We start from the raw sequence: 16,505 nt of genomic DNA on the forward strand, positions 1-16,505 counted from the left end.
AGGCAGGTTTTTCATGCAAGGAATGTGGGTGTATGAATGAGCTGCCAGAGGGAGTGACTGAGGCAGATACTATTACAATGTTTAAAATACATTTATTCAGGTACAAAGATAGGGAAAGTTTAAATGGATGTGGGCCACATGATGGCAGATGGGACTAGCACAGGTGGGTTCGTTGGTTGGGCTGAAGGGCCTGTTTCCGTGCTGCGTAGCTCTATTAAGAAGGAAGATGCATTCACTCCACAGACTGCAGGGGGAAGTAACAACTAGTCTAGTGGGAGAGTCTAGGACCAGAGGCCACAGCCACAGAATAAAAAGATGTACCTTCAGAAAAGAGGTAGGAAGGAATTTATTAGTCAGAGGGTGGTGAATCTGTGGGATTCATTTGTCACGGAAGGCTGTGGAGGCCATCAATAGATATTTTTAAGGCAGAGATTGACAGATTCTGGATGGGTACAGGTGTCGGATTATGGGGAGAAGGCAAATGGGGTTGAGCGGGAAAGATAGATCAGCTGTGATTAAATAGCGTAGAATTAATGGACCAAATGGCCTAACTCTGCTCCTATAACTTATGAACATGAAATAACAAATTGGAACGCAAACTTCTTCTAAATTAATATAACCATATAACAATTACAGCACGGAAACAGGCCATCTCGGCCCTACAAGTCCGTGCCGAACAATTATTTTCCCTTAGTCCCACCTGCCTGCACTCATACCATAACCCTCCATTCCCTTCTCATCCATATGCCTATCCAATTTATTTTTAAATGATACCAACGAACCTGCCTCCACCACTTCCACTGGAAGCTCATTCCACACCGCTACCACTCTCTGAGTAAAGAAGTTCCCCCTCATGTTACCCCTAAACTTGTCCCTTAATTCTGAAGTCATGTCCTCTTGTTTGAATCTTCCCTATTCTCAAAGGGAAAAGCTTGTCCACATCAACTCTGTCTATCCCTCTCATCATTTTAAAGACCTCTATCAAGTCCCCCCCTTAACCTTCTGCGCTCCAGAGAATAAAGACCTAACTTATTCAACCTTTCTCTGTAACTTAGTTGTTGAAACCCAGGCAACATTCTAGTAAATCTCCTCTGTACTCTCTCTATTTTGCTGAAATATGGGATGTAAAATATTTTGAAGGCACATCATCTACGAGATTGAGATAGAACATTAAGGCGAGTTTAGCGTAATCCATGGGTGACAATAGAAAAATAACATTATTTGGCTTTAGTCGAAGCAGGTGGACATGACATTAGATAGTGTGTACTGAAATATGTGCATTTAAAGTAGGAAACGAACGATAAGTGGTCAGGGTTTAATGGATTATGTCCATATTTTAAAGGGATTTGTGAATGAGATAGCAGATGTGTGACTGTACATTCAATACTTGCAGCATGTGTCATAGTCGTAGAGCTATTCTGCTTGAAGCAGGCCCTTCGGCCCATCTTGTCCATGCTGACCATGTTGGCATACTGGGCTAGGCCCATTTGCCTGCCTTTGGCCTGTATTCCCCTGAACATTTCCTAGCCATATATCTTTCCAAAAGTATTTTAACCGTTGTAATATTGCATCTGTTTTTATAGCTTCCTCTGGCAGCTCATTCCAGATACAGACTACTCTCTGAGTGAAAAAATTGGCTTTAAAAACAATTTTAAATTTCTCCCCTCACCATAGGATTATGCCTCTAGTCTTAGAATCCTCTACCCTGGCAACAATATTGTGTGCTCAACTTTAGGTTAAGATTTATTATTACCACATTTACTGAGGTACAGTGAAAAGCTTTGTTCTCCATACTATCCTAACGGATCAGGTATACCAGGATGGCAGAGTGGTGCAGCAGTATAGTTGCTGCCTTACAGCGCCAGGGACCCGGGTTCGATCCTGACTATGGGTGCCGTATGGACGTAGTTTGTACATTCTCCCTGTGACCGTGTAGGTTTGCTCCGGGTGCTCCGGGTTACTTCCGCACTCCAAATAGGTAGATATATAGGTTAATTGGCTTTGGTAAAATACAAATTGTCCCTGGTGTGTAGACAGTGCTAGTGTACTTGGTGATTGATGGTCGGCGCAGACTCAGTGGGCTGAAGGGCCTGTTTCTGTGCTGTATTCAACAGTCTACAGTAGACTTTTTCACCCTTCTGTATCTCTAGAATATGGAGAGGTAATGTTTCAGGTCCGGAATCTTCAGGCCAGGGCGTCACCTAACCATGTCCTCCAGAGATGCTGCCTGACCCCAGTGACTAGTGGGGTACCGCAAGGCTCGGTGCTGGGACCGCAGCTATTTACAATATACATCAATGATTTAGATGAAGGGATTCAAAGTAACATTAGCAAATTTGCAGATGACACAAAGCTGGGTGGCAGTGTGAACTGTGAGGAGGATGCTATGAGGATGCAGGGTGACTTGGACAGGTTGGGTGAGTGGGCAGATGCATGGCAGATGCAGTTTAATGTGGATATATGTGAGGTTATCCACTTTGGTAGCAAAAACAGGAAGGAGATTATTATCTAAATGGTGTCAAGTTGGGCAAAGGGGAAGTACAATGGGATCTGGGGGTCCTTGTTCATCAGTTAATGAAAGTAAGCATGCAGGTACATCAGACAGTGAGGAAAGCAAATGGTATGCTGGCCTTCATAATAAGAGGAGTTGAGTATAGGAGCAAAGAGGTCCTTCTGCAGTTGTACAGGGCCCTAGTGAGTCCACACCTGGAGTATTGTGTGCAGTTTTGGTCCCCTAATTTGAGGAAGGACATTCTTGCTATTGAGGGAGTGCAGCGTAGGTTCACGAGGTTAATTCCCAGGATGGCGGGACTGTCATATGCTGAGAGAATGGAGTGGCTGGGCTTGTACACTCTGGAATTTAGAAGGATGAGAGGGGTACTCAGAGCACTAGAGGCGTAGGTTCGATCCTGACCTCAAGTGCTGGCTGTGCGGAGTTTCCATGTTCTCCCTGTGACCGCGTGGGTATCCACCAGGAGCTGTGGTTTCCTCACACATCCCAAAGACGTGTAGGTTTGTAGGCTAATTGGCCTCTGTAAATTGCCCTCTAGTGTGTAGGGAGTGGATAGAAAAGTGGGATAACATAGAACGAATGTGAACGGGTCACAGAGTGATACAATGTGGAAACAGGCCCTTTGGCCCAACTCGCCGACACCGGCCAACAATGTCCCAGCTACCCTAGTCCCACTTGCCTGCGTTTGGTCCATACTCCTCCAAACCTGTCCTATCCATGTACCTGTCCAACCGTTTCTTAAACAATGGGATAGTCCCAGCCTCAACTACCTCCTCTGGCAGCTTGCTCCATACACCCACCACCCTCTGTGAAAATGTCACCCTTCGGATTCCTATTAAATCTTTTCCCCTTCACCTTGAACCTATGTCCTCTGGTCCCCAATTCCCATACTCTGGGTAAAAGACTCTGTTCATCTACCCAATCTATTCCTCTCATGATTTTGTGTACCTCTAAGATCTCCCCTCATCCTCCTACGCTCCATGGAATAGAGACCCAGCCTACTTAACCTCTCTCTATAGCAAACACCCTCTAGTCCTGGAAACATCCTCATAAATCTCTTCTGAACCCTTTCAAGCTTGACAATATATTTCCTATGACATGGTGCCCAGAACTGAACACAATATTCTAAATGCGGTCTCACCAACGTCTTGTACAACTGCAACATGACCTCCCAACTTCTATACTCAATACTCTGACTGATGAAGACCAAAGTGCCAACAGCCTATTAGACCACCTTATCTACCTGCGACTCGACCTTCAAGGAACCATGCACTTGTACTCCTAGATCCCTCTGTTCTACATCACTACCCAGAGGCCTACCATTTAAACGATCGATGTTCGGTATGGACTCGGTGGGCTGGCGGGTTCATAGAGTCATACAGCACAGAAACAGGCCCTTCAGACCAACTCATCTATGCCGACCACGATGCAGTTCCATTTGCCTGTTTCCATGTTGTATCTCTGAATTAAACTAAACTTTATTATCCCTGTACAATAATATTATCGATCTTATTAATTAGAGCCAATATCTATATTCTTTCCTCCGGATTCACATTTCACTTCTCGTGTTATCTCAACCTTTTGTCTGCTTCCCACTTATAGCCTTTGTTCACCTATCTACTAATCAACTCCCCTCACCCATCTTCACCTATCACTTGCCCACACTTTGGCCCACTGCACCTCTCTTCCAGCATTTTCCCCCTCTCTCTCCCCCCCCCCCCCCCGCCCCGCACAATCAGTCTGAAGAAGGGTCCTAACCCAAAATGTCACCTATCCACGTTCTCCAGCAAAACCACCTGATCCGCTGAGTTACTCCTGCACTTCTTGGCTGTTGCATTAATTATGAGTTTGGAGCAGCTTAGAATTTTACTAACTCAGTCCTAAGTGCGAGGATTCTGAGAGGACAAAATATTTCAGGGACATGTGGCTGAAATGCCAGAATTCTCGTGAGAAAACCAGAATATTACCTTGCTTGTGTCAGTTGAGTGAATATTCTATTCTCTAGTGAACTCACTGGTGTCTTTCTATCTTGAAGAATATCCTTCCAAATGAATATTTAACTAAATTCACCTTAACCAATGTGTTTGTCCACCAACAAGTACAATCCTCAACTCCCTCTCACTGAGGTGCTGAAAAGGTCTATTGAATCAACCAATATAAAGTTACTCATGGCCTTTTCTTTGTAATTTACTGTTTGGCTATTCTTTAGAGAAGCCATGAATCTTTACTTGCATCAGATCGCTGGCTCAGATTAATCCTTGATGGTAAAATACACAACTATTAAAAGAGCAAAATGCCTTTAGCTATTTCTGCAAAAGGTGTGAGGCAGAGTCATGCACTCCACTTCAGAGGAGCAGAATTCACTTGAGATAGAGCACAAACACGGTGGGCTGAAGGGCCCGTCCTATGCTGTACTGTTCAATGGAGTACCTGCCTCATCTACCCCCCTCTGGTAGCTTGTTCCATATACCCACCACCCTCTGATTGGAAAAGTTTGCCCCCCAGGTTGGTATTAAATCTTGCCCCTTTCACCTTAAACATATGTTTTTGATTCCTCTACCTTGGGTAAAATACACTGTGCCTTCATCCTATCTATTTCTCTCGTGATTGTATACACCTCTGTAAGACCACCCCTCATCCTCCAAGGAATAAAGTCCCAGCCTGACAAATCTCACCCTATAGCTCGGGCCCTCGAGTCCCAACAACTTCCTTGTACATCTTCTCTGAACTCTGCATTTAAGAACCCTAATTATTTACTCTTCAAGTGGACAAATAATGTTGCTTAAATTTGTTGAAACTCATTGTGCAGTGAACTACATTGGCTCAGAATGGGTACAGGAGTCTGAAGACTGTAATGTCCAGGTTCAGGAGCAACTTCTTCCCAACAACCATCAGGCTATTAAACATTACAAACCTCAACTAACTTCCTTGGGTGCTGTCTGTATGGAGTTTGTTCATTCTTCCTGTGGCTGCGTCGGTTTCCTCCCACATACCAAAGACGTGCAAGTTTGCAGCTAATTGGGCTTCTGTAAATTGTCCCTAATGTGTAGGATAGAACGAGTGTACAGGTGCTTGATGGTCGGGATGGACTCGGTGGGCCGAAGGGCCTGTTTCCACCCTGTATCTCTAAACTAAACTAAACACTACTGTTGCACGCCTGTGGAAGGTGAAATGGTTATACCACACAGAACAGTTGTAATGAAAATCAACTACATATGCTGGTTTATACCAAAGACAAACAGACAGTACTGGAGTAACTCAGCGGGTCAGGCAGTATCTCTGGAGAACATGGAGAGGTGACGCCTGTAGAAGGGTCCAGACCTGTAACATCATCTATCCCTTCTCTCCAGAGATGCTGTCTGACCCGCTGAGTTACTCCAGCATTTTGTGTCTATCTTTAGAAAAGTACAACACAGGAACAGGCCCATCGGGCCATAATGTCCATGCCCAATATGATGCCAAGACCACATCTTTCTGCCTGCACATAATCCATATCCCTCCATTCCCCACACATCTATGTGCCTATCCACAAGCCTCAGAAGCACCACTCTTGTATCTGCCTCCACCACCACCACCCCAGGCAGCGTGTACCAGGCACACACCGCCTCTGTTTAAAAAAAAAAACTTTCCTTGCACATCTTTAAACTTGGATGAGAATGTAGAAGACATGATTAGTACATTTGCAGATGATACTAAAGTAGGTGGGATAAATATGGTGTGGAAACAGATCCTTCAACTCGCCCATGTTGACCAAAATGCCCCATTGAAGCTAATCCCATTTGTCTGCGTTTTCCAACCTCTTCCTACCCATGTCCCTGTCCGTGTCTTTTAAATGCTGTTATAGTACTTGTCTCAACTACCTCTGAATAAAAATGTTGCCAATTAATAGCCCTGTCCCATGGTACGAGTTCATTCCAAGAGCTCTCCCGAGTTTGCCCTGATTCGAACTCGGAGATTTACGGTAATGGCCACTCGTCGGTACTCGGGGCTCTCGTGGACAGTTTTCAACATGTTGAAAAATCTTCACGAGTTTCCCGTGCATACCTGCCGTTAGCGAGTCTTCCTGAGTACCTGCCGTTAGCGTTACGAGCTAAGAGACGTCCCCGAGCCCCAACATACCCGCTACGTTCATTCTCCATGCTTACCACGAGTTTGATTTTTTTTAAACTCGGGAGAGCACTTGGAATAAATTCGTACCGTGGGACAGGGCTATAAATCTTGTCCCTCTCATCTTAACCCTATGTCCTCTTGTTCTTGAATGCCCTGGGTAAAAGACTGTGCCTATTACACTATCCATTCCCCTCATGATTTTATGCACCTCTATAAATTGGTGTGCAGAGGAAATTACGGTTGTTTTTGTGACACCACTTTGCCACTTGTGGTACTGTTCTATAATAAACTGGGTCTTTATTCAGTGCAATACCATCTCATTAACAATCCCACAGAGCGACTCATAGAGGTCACCCCTCTCAGTGGTTCCAAGACTCTGTATATTTAATAAAGGATCCAGCAGAAGAACCTTAACTTAAAGGACACGTGTTATTTGCATGAAGCAAATTCCAAAATGTTCCCAATTATCTGTTGTTGCACTTAAATAAAAGTTGCTCAGTTCTGGATTTGCGACTTCACGTATTGTCTGAGGGGGTCTGCCATGCTTTCAACAGTGTTCTCCAGCACAGAACAAAGTCGTTCCACAAACCCAAACCCTGCTCCTTGTGGACACAGGAGGTGCCGGTTTACAAAAAAAGACAGTGCTGGAGTAACTCAGTGGGTCAGACAGCATCTCTGGAGGACATGTATCGGTGAGGTTTCGGGTCGGGACCCTTGATAGACCGCGATGTCTCCACCACTCCCTGCAATCTCTTTCCATTACCTCTCTTGGTTAGCTTTTCTTTAGAGTCTATAGTTTAGAGATACAGCACCAGGAAACAGGCCTTTTGGCCCACCGAGTCCATGCGCACTAGTTCCATGTTATATCACTTTCGCATTCACTCCCCACACACTAAGGGCAATTTACAGAGACTCAAGCCGGGCTTTTGAGCTGAGCTCTGGTAGTGAGTCCTCTCCTCCCAGTGATGACTCTTTCTCCCATTCTCTAACATTCCTCCACCTCATGGACACCCCCTGCCGGCCTTCTACCCTCTCTGGACCATTTTATTTCCAACTGCCGGCGTGACATCAACAATCTTGACCTTCCACTCCCCTCACCAATGTCAATCTCACCCCCCTCTGAACGCACAGCCACCTGCTCACTCATCGACCATCCCAATTAATGTCTGAAGAAGGGTCCTGAGGCGAAATGCCACCTCTATCTATGTTCACCAGAGATGCTGCCTGACCCACTGAACTACTCCAGCACTTTACGTCCCAACTCCTTGCAGTTCCTCACAAGGAAGTAACGGAGATGATTCACCAGGGTCTTGAGGGCAACATTGGGCGAGAAACTCAAGCAGGGACTTCCTCCGCTGTGGTTTATGTACACTGTCCCTGCCCCGAGCTCGTCCCTTTTGTGCTGTGGCCGCTGAGGGTTCCTTCAGGTGATTTAGTCCCCAATGCACGCCTCAACGATCCGCAAGACCAAGGGTGCGTCGCTCCTAGCTGACGGCAGAATGGACACCCTCTCCTCATCCAGGCCCGTTCTCTCCGGCTCTCTCCCGCTCTAGACGTGCGTCTCCAGTCCCAGCAGCCGGCCCATCCGTTGCATGTTCTGGCTGATTGTAGCTGGACAGGTGATGACCTTGGCGCACTCCATCGGAAACCATCCTACCTCACTGTCTCGCAGCCGCTCGCCTTCGCACCAACCTGCAACCAGATGATGTATTTTAGTGCCCATTATATGTTACATAGACCGTCAGAACCTTTTTCCCAGGGTGGAAATGTCAAAGACTAGAAGGCAGAGTTATGTGTGGTGTTATGTTTGTCTTGAAGCTGTCGTGGCACTGTAATTTCCTGAAAAGGATTATTAAAGGTATAATCTATTTAAATCTATAAGATCCATAGCTCCTTGAAAGCTTAGTTTAGTTTAGTTTGGAGATTCAGCGTGGAAACATGCTTTTTGGCGCCATGTGCTGTAGGTTGCCGAACCCTGTCCTAGATGTTTGGCCTCATTGTGGTCCTCCCATGTTTTACAACCGATTCACCTGGTTAGTTTTATCACCGGCTGCTTCATGTTGTCGGCGGCTGCACATCCAACCAAGAAAGAAGAGAAGAGAAGAGAAGAGATGCGACGTCACTCACAGCCGCCAACTGACACGCTTCCACAGACTGCACAGATCGTTGTGATGTGGCGCAAAAAGACAAACTGTGCAGGGACTGAAGACAGCGTGAGAATTCTGTCATCAGCGTGAGAATTAGCTGAAATGCGTGACTCTCACGCTCAAAGCGCTCAAAGCGCAAAGCGTGAGAGTTGGCAGCCTTGTCTAAGGCCAGGATGTGACAACAGACGCACAGGGAGACACATACACAAAAGAAGACACACACACACACACACAGGGAGACACACACACACACACACACAGGGAGACACACACACACAGGGAGACACACACATACACACAGGGAAACACACACACACACATGGAGAGACACACACACACACAGGGAGACACACACACACACACACAGGGAGACACACACACACAGGGAGACACACACACACACAGGGAGACACACACACACACACACACACAGGGAGACACACACACACACACACAGGGAGACACACACACACACAGGGAGACACACACACACACAGGGAGACACACACACACAGGGAGACACACACAGGGAGACACACACACAGGGAGACACACACACAGGGAGACAGACACAGGGAGACACACACACACGGAGACACACACACACAGGAAGACACACACACACACAGGGAGACACACACACACACACAGGGAGACACACACACACACACAGGGAGACACACACACACACAGGGAGACATACACACAGGGAGACACACACACACACACAGGGAGACACACACACAGGGAGACACACACACAGGGAGACACACACACACACACAGGGAGACACACACACACACAGGGAGACACACACACAGGGAGACACACACACACACAGGGAGACACACACACATGGGAACGTGTTGGTTTTCTACAGGTTTGTAGGTTAATTGGCTTAATTGGTAATAACAATTGTCAATTGTCCTTAGTGTGTAGGATAGCGCTAGTGTATGATCGCCGGCTGGTACGGACTCTGTACCGAAAGGCCTGTTTCCGCATTGTATCTCTAAAGTCTAAAGATAGGAGCAGAGAAATAGCAGACGGAGTTTAATCTGAGCAAGTGGGAAGTGTTGTATTTTGTGAGGTTGAATGTAAGGGAAAGTATCCAGTTAATGGCAAAACCCTAAACAGCATTGATGTTCCGTGTGGTCCAAGTCCATACCTCCCTGTAAGTGGCAACACATGCAGATAACTTGTGGTAACACTGGGGGCAATTTACAGAGGGCCAATTCATTTACAAAACCGCACGTCTTTGGGATGAAACCGGAACACCCGGAGGAAACGTGGTTACAGGGTGAACATGCAAACTCCACATGTGCAGCACCCGAGATCAGGATCGAACCCGGTTCTCTGGTGCTGTGAGGTAGCGGCTCTACCAGCTGCACCACTATTAGTAGGAGCAACATCCACTTGTCCAGGTAATCTGCAGTACAGTACCATCAAGCAGCTGAGAGCACTGGACTGTCGTAGTGTTTTTTAAACTGCATTTAGCAGGAACCGACAACTGCAGAAAATTAATTGATGGCTGTTGGTAACAAACAAACTTTGAGAGGCTCTTGAAGCAGGCAATATAACAACATTCAAAAGACACTTGAACAGGTACATGGATAGGACAGGTGTAGAGGAATATGGGCCAAACACGGGCAGTGGGGCTAGTATGGATGGGGGAGGGGGAGGGCATCTTGGTCGGCGTGGACGAGTTGGGCCAAAGGACTTGTGCTGTATGACTCGGGTTCCTATTAAATCTTTCCCTTCTCACCTTAACCCTATGCCCCCGGCTCTTGATTCCCCTACTGTGGGTACAAGTCTTTGTGCATTTCTCCTATCTAATCCCCTCGTGATCTTATACACCTCCATAAGATCATCCCACATCCATGGAGGGGAAACATTTTCACACAGAGGGAAGTGGCTATATGGAACAAACTGCTTGAGGGAGTAGTTGAGGTAGGGTAGTATAACATCATTTAAAATACATTTGGACAGGTAAATGGATACGAAAGGTTGAGAGGCCAAATGCAGGTTGGTGGGACTAGCGTAGATGGAGCATCTTGGTTGACATGGGCGAGTTGGGCCGAAGGGTCTATTTCTACACTGTATGACTGTAACAGTATTTAAAAGGCATTTCGACAGGTACATGGATAGGGAAGGTTTAGAGGGATATGGGCCAAATGCAGTCCTGTGGGACTAGCATAGATGGAGCATCGTGGATGGTATGGGCCGGTTGGACCGAAGGGCCTGTTTCCGTGTTGTATGACACTGAGTCTAAAGTAACCACTCACCATCCTCCACGCTCTGGTAAAGGAGAACCACATCAGCCACCTGGAGGGAGAGCTCGTCTGGCTGTTTGGCCAGGCACGTTCTGGTGATCTCCACCTGGGTCAGGGCTGCCAGGAACAGGGGGGGGGGGGGGGAGAGAGAGAGAGAGAGAGAGAGGAGATACCTCCTTAGCACACTAAACCACAATGCACGCGCGCCCGGCCTTAATAAATGGTAGTCTGGACCAGTGCCAGCGCTCAACCTATCCTGACCATTGAATGAGCATCGCCTGGGGAACGGTGCAAGGTCTTGATTTAATTACTGAAGCTCCGGAGAAGCTCATAACGTGGTTTATCAGGGAGATCAGCATCTGTCACCCGAGCTTCAGTCAGCTATATGTGTATGTGTGTGTGCACATGTGTGTATATGCAGGTGCACACGTGTGTATGTGTGGGCATGTCTGTTTGTATGTCTATGGATTTATTAGTGTGTCTGCATTTTTATGTGTGTGCATGTGCGTGCATGTATGTCTACGTATTTGTGTGGCGTGTGTATATGTCTATGTATTTATATGTGTGCATATGTCTATGTATTTATATGTGCGTGTGTGTGTGTCGATGTATTTATATGTATGTGTGCATGTGTACACGGGGCACACATCTGACACAGGGCTGCAGTCCTCTCTGGAGCCCACTTGGTGGCAGTGTGTGAGCATCAATGGGCGGCTGACTCCCCTCCCTCCATCCCTCCCCCCAGCCCCCAGCCCCAGCCCCAGCCCCGGCCGGCCGGTCACTCACTTGTCCTGTCTGGGTGTTGTCTCTCAGCACCGTTCTGCCCTAAGGCCGTCAACCAGCGCGCTCGGTCACTCCTGCAGAGAGAGAAGCAGCCAAAAGGAATTAAGTTGCATTCCTTCCCCAATGACTCTCATTATCCGCTGCCCACGCTCTTTTCCCGGGAACTGGCTCGTAGTTCCCAGAGTTAAATGAATCTACGTTGACTCGCGAGAGAGGTGAAGAATCAAGGATCTTAAACACGGTGTTTGATTGTCATTTGCACCAGACACGAGCTGGAACAATGACATCCTTACTTGCTGCAGCTTGACTGGGACATTAAACACGACAGCAACTCTAAATGTAAATTACTATTAAAACACAAAGTACGTGCTATAACACCAGGATAAGCGCTCAACCAAGAAAAACAAGCCCAAAGCCAAAGTAGTATCTAAACTGCTTATACTCACTTCTGCAATAACTAACTCCATATTCAATAGTAAGCTACCTACATGTTAATAAGCACATAACAACTAGGCCAGTCAGTAGATGCCAGTATATCATTGGGGTTATCAAGTGGGCACCTGCCTTCACTGGCGTTTCATTGAGTTAAGCCCACAACACCTCAGGAAGGCTCAACAGTTAGTTATTATTTATTTGTAGTTATCAGTCTTAGTTATTAGTTAGTTCTTATCATTTATTCTAGCAAACTAGACCATGGTGGTGCAAAAGCCAAAATGCAAAGAGCATCCCCAACCTATGCCTATTCTACTTTTCCTGTTATATGAAAGATGTTAAGCAGGAAAGGGTAAATATTTAAGGTACACAAAAATGCTGGAGAAGCTCAGTGGATGCAGCAGCATCTATGGAGCAAAGGAAATAGGCAACGTTTCAGGCCGAAACCCTTCTTCAGGGTAAATATTTACAAGGATATAGCCAGGGCTTGAGGGCCTGAGCTGTAGGGTGAGGTTGGGCAGGCTAGGACTTTATTCCTTAGAGTACTGGAAGATATGGGGTGATTTTATGAAGTTGTATAAGATCATGAGGGGAATAGATAGGGTAAATGGACAGAGTCTTTTACTCAGACTAGGGGAATCAAGAACCTGAGGATATAGGCTTAAGTTGAGGGGGAACGATTTAATAGGAATCTGAGGGGCAACATTTTTACACAAAAGTGTTAGGCATATGGAGCAAGCTGCCCAAGGAGATAACTGAAGCTGGTATTATCATAACGTTTAAAAAATATTTAGACAGGTACATGGTTATGATAGGTTTGAAGGGAAATTGGCCAAATGCAAGTAGGTGGGACCAGTATAGATGGGCCATGTTGGTCGGTGTGGGCAAGTTGGGCCAAAGGGCCTGTTTCCATGCTGTATGACACTATAACTCTATACCTCAGTGGGTCAGGCAGCATCTCTGGAGAACATGGATAGGTGACGTTTCAGGTCGGGACCCTTCAGCAGACTGATTGTGGTGGGGGTTGGTAGGGGGAGGTGAGGAGGGAGCTGCCAGGAATCAAGGAAGGGGAGCAGTGAGAGTGGGTCTCACAGAACTCTGCTGGAGAGAGGAGGAGAACTTCAGTGTTGGCATACCTTGAAGGGATTTCACAATGGGGCAGTAAAATGGTGACAAGGAACTGCAGATGCTGGTTTACAACAACAAAAAAGACACAAGGTGCTGGAGTAACTCAGCAGGTGAAACCAAGTTCTGGATATTCGGTGAGATCAGCATCCGGTTCTGGAGCCTCGTCATATTATCCGTTTTGCTGTACAACAGAAATCATGGCTTCGGGGGGGGGGGGGTGCGACATATCGGCCCGCAAAATAGGCTGCAGAAGTCGGATACGTGAATGGATCTGCTGGCCCCGGCTGTGTCAGAGTTCTAGAGCCCTGGCTGCAGGGCTCAAATTATACCGGCGGGTCAGCTGCGTAAGTTCCAATGAGGTCGACATAGCCGCCTCACCCAGCATAGGCGGCACATTTTTGGGGGGGACTTCCCGGGGGGGTGGGGGGTGTCAAGAGCACGCTCGTAATTTTGTCTACGTTAAAGGAAGTGCCGGACCACCAGTTGTCGGAAATTCAGTGGTGGACCTATATACTAAATCGCCTCAAACCTCTAAAAATAATACCAGGCGGCATGGTGACACAGTGGTAGAGTTGCTGCCTTGCAGTGCCAGGGACCCAGGCTCGATCCTGACTACAGCTGCTATCTATACAGAGTTTGTACGTTCTCCATGTGACCTGCGTGGATTTTCTCCATGTGCTCCGGTTTCCACTCGCACTCCAAAGACGTACAGGTTTGTTGGCTAATTGGCTTGGTAAAATTGTAAATTGTCCCTAGTGTGTGTGGGATAGTGTTAGAGTGTGGGGATCGCCAGTCGGCGTGGACTCGGTGGGGCGAAGAGCCTGGTTCTCGCGTTGTATCTCTAAATTAAACACTGTTGCACTGTTAACTTTGCCAGCGCTGAAGTTCACACCGTATGTAACACTCTTATAAAGCGAGCAATGTTTCCCCTGTTAATCCTTCCTGTCCCCTCCCTGCTCCATGCTGGGCCAGTCCTTTGAACAGGTCTAATTACCGTGGATGGGCTGTTATTGATGGTCCAACCTAGACAATGGGAGCAATGCAGCAAACAGCATGAGTTGTCAGGAAATGAAGTGCGGGGCCGAAGTGGCAACTAAAAGGAAACTGGACAAATGCTTGGGTAAAAAGGTAAAACATATTTGCTGGGCTGTTGGTGACGAGCAGAGAGTGGGCGTCCATCTCTCCAGAGATGCTGCATGACCCGCTGAGATACTCCAGCATTTTGTGTCTACCTTCATAGCATTTGCATTTTCTTCCTACACATTTTGTCTGCTCCACTGCGAAATCTCCTCAAGATGTGCCTATTGTGAAGTTCTCCTCCTCTCTCCGATGGGATTTCTGCAACACCCTCTCCTGCTGCTCCCCCTTAATACCTTTAATTTCCCTCTCCCCTGCCTCAGTCTGAAGAGAGGTCTTGATTCGAAACGTCACCTATTCCTCTTCTCCATACATGCTGCCTGACCACCTGAGTTACTCCAGCATTTTGTATCTATCTCCGGCGAACTATAGTTTGCTGAATGCATATCTGCTACTGTGTTGACACAAGGAACTGCAGATGCTGTTTTACAGAAAAAGACACAACGTGCTGGAGGAACTCAACAAGTCAGGCAGCATCCTGGGAGAACATAGGTAGGTGACGTGTCGGGTTGGGCCTGCGTAACAAACCTGCACCACATATCTCCTTAAATGTTGCCCCTCTTGCCTAAAACCCATGCCCTCTAGTGTTTGACATTTTCATCAACGGGACAATGATTCTGACTGTCTATCCTATTTATGCTTTCCAGGATTTTATTCACTTCTGCACCTTCCCCAAAACCTGCACAGCCTTCCTGTAATGGGGCGACCTGAACTGCACGCATAACTCTAAATATCGGAACAACTTACATTTTATAAAGCTCAACATGACCTCCTGACTCTTTATATTCAATGACCTGATCAATGCTGGCGGCACAGTGGTGCAGCGGTAGAGTTGCTGGCTTACAGCGCCAGAGACCTGGGTTCAATCCTGACTACGGTGTTGTCTGTACGGACTTTGTACGTTCTCCCCGTGACTGCATGGGCTTTCTGCGAGTGCTCTGGTTTCCTCCCACACTCCAAAGGCGTACAGGTTTGTAGGTTAATTGGCTCCAGTAAAAATTGTCCCTAGTGTGTGGGATAGTGACCACTGGTCAGCGCGGACTTGGTGGGCCGAAGGGCCAGTTTCTGTGCTGTATCACTAAAGTCTAATGAAAGCAAGTCCACCATCCACTTTAGCCGATCATTGCTTATGAACTGCTGTGTCACATCAAGGGTTGCAAAAGTGGCTAAAAGCGCACAAGGCTGACTCTTGTGGTCTTATTAAAGAGTTGTGTAGATTCATCATAATAGCTCCACATGCAAGGAGAAAATGCCTGGATACTTCACATCAGTGTCCTGTCTCTCTGCACCACAAACAAACACAGTGATCAAAATTCCACTGTCAGCAGGAATGGAATGTCAAACCTCGACAGTCTGCAGTCAGTTTATGGGAGACTGCGTCTGCGATAAACAGGGAAGGCAGAGCAGTTGGCTCACACGCCGAGACCTGGCCTACACAATACGCACATGCACACACGCAACGTATTCAGCTACAAATCACCCACACACACGGATGGATGTAGGTGAACACATGTGCTTAGACGTGTTTATGTAGGCATACCCTTTGAGACTCTCTTGCCTGTGCACACACACACACACACACACACACACACACACACACACACACAGCAGCACAATAGCGCAGTGGTAGAGTTGTCTCCTAACAGAACCAGAGACCAATGTTCAATCCTGACTATGGGTCTTGTCCGTGCCGAGATTGTACATTCTCCTTGTCACCATGTGGGTTTTCTCCAGGTTTTCTCTTACACTCCAAAGGAATACAGGTTCGTAGGTTAATTGATTTTGGTATAAATTGCCCCTAAGATACTGCTAGTGTACAGGGTGATCGCTGGTCAGCACGGACTCAGTGGGCCGAAGAGCCTGTTTTCACATTGTATCTCTAAACAAAACTAAACTGAACCTGTTTATATTGATATATCCACTGAGACACATTGAAACATATCACACACCATATTTATATAGACACATCCATTGAAACACTATCAC

At 46.9% G+C, this 16,505-nt stretch overlaps 1 protein-coding gene across 1 annotated transcript in view; it reads right to left on the bottom strand.

The window, feature by feature from the left end:
- Positions 1-6,902: 6,902 nt before the first annotated feature.
- arhgef26 (Rho guanine nucleotide exchange factor 26) overlaps positions 6,903-16,505 on the bottom strand; it is a 76,542-nt gene continuing 66,939 nt past the window's right edge. Inside the window, exons 13-15 of the mRNA XM_033031802.1 lie at positions 11,826-11,896; positions 11,052-11,156; positions 6,903-8,314 (exon numbers count right to left, since the gene is read on the bottom strand). Of these exons, the coding sequence (XP_032887693.1) occupies positions 8,172-8,314; positions 11,052-11,156; positions 11,826-11,896 (319 nt within the window). The 3' untranslated portion in view covers positions 6,903-8,171. The remainder of the gene's footprint in view (positions 8,315-11,051; positions 11,157-11,825; positions 11,897-16,505) is intronic.

This window comes from Amblyraja radiata, chromosome 13 (genome assembly GCF_010909765.2).
Source record: "Amblyraja radiata isolate CabotCenter1 chromosome 13, sAmbRad1.1.pri, whole genome shotgun sequence".
Lineage (NCBI taxonomy): Eukaryota > Metazoa > Chordata > Chondrichthyes > Rajiformes > Rajidae > Amblyraja > Amblyraja radiata.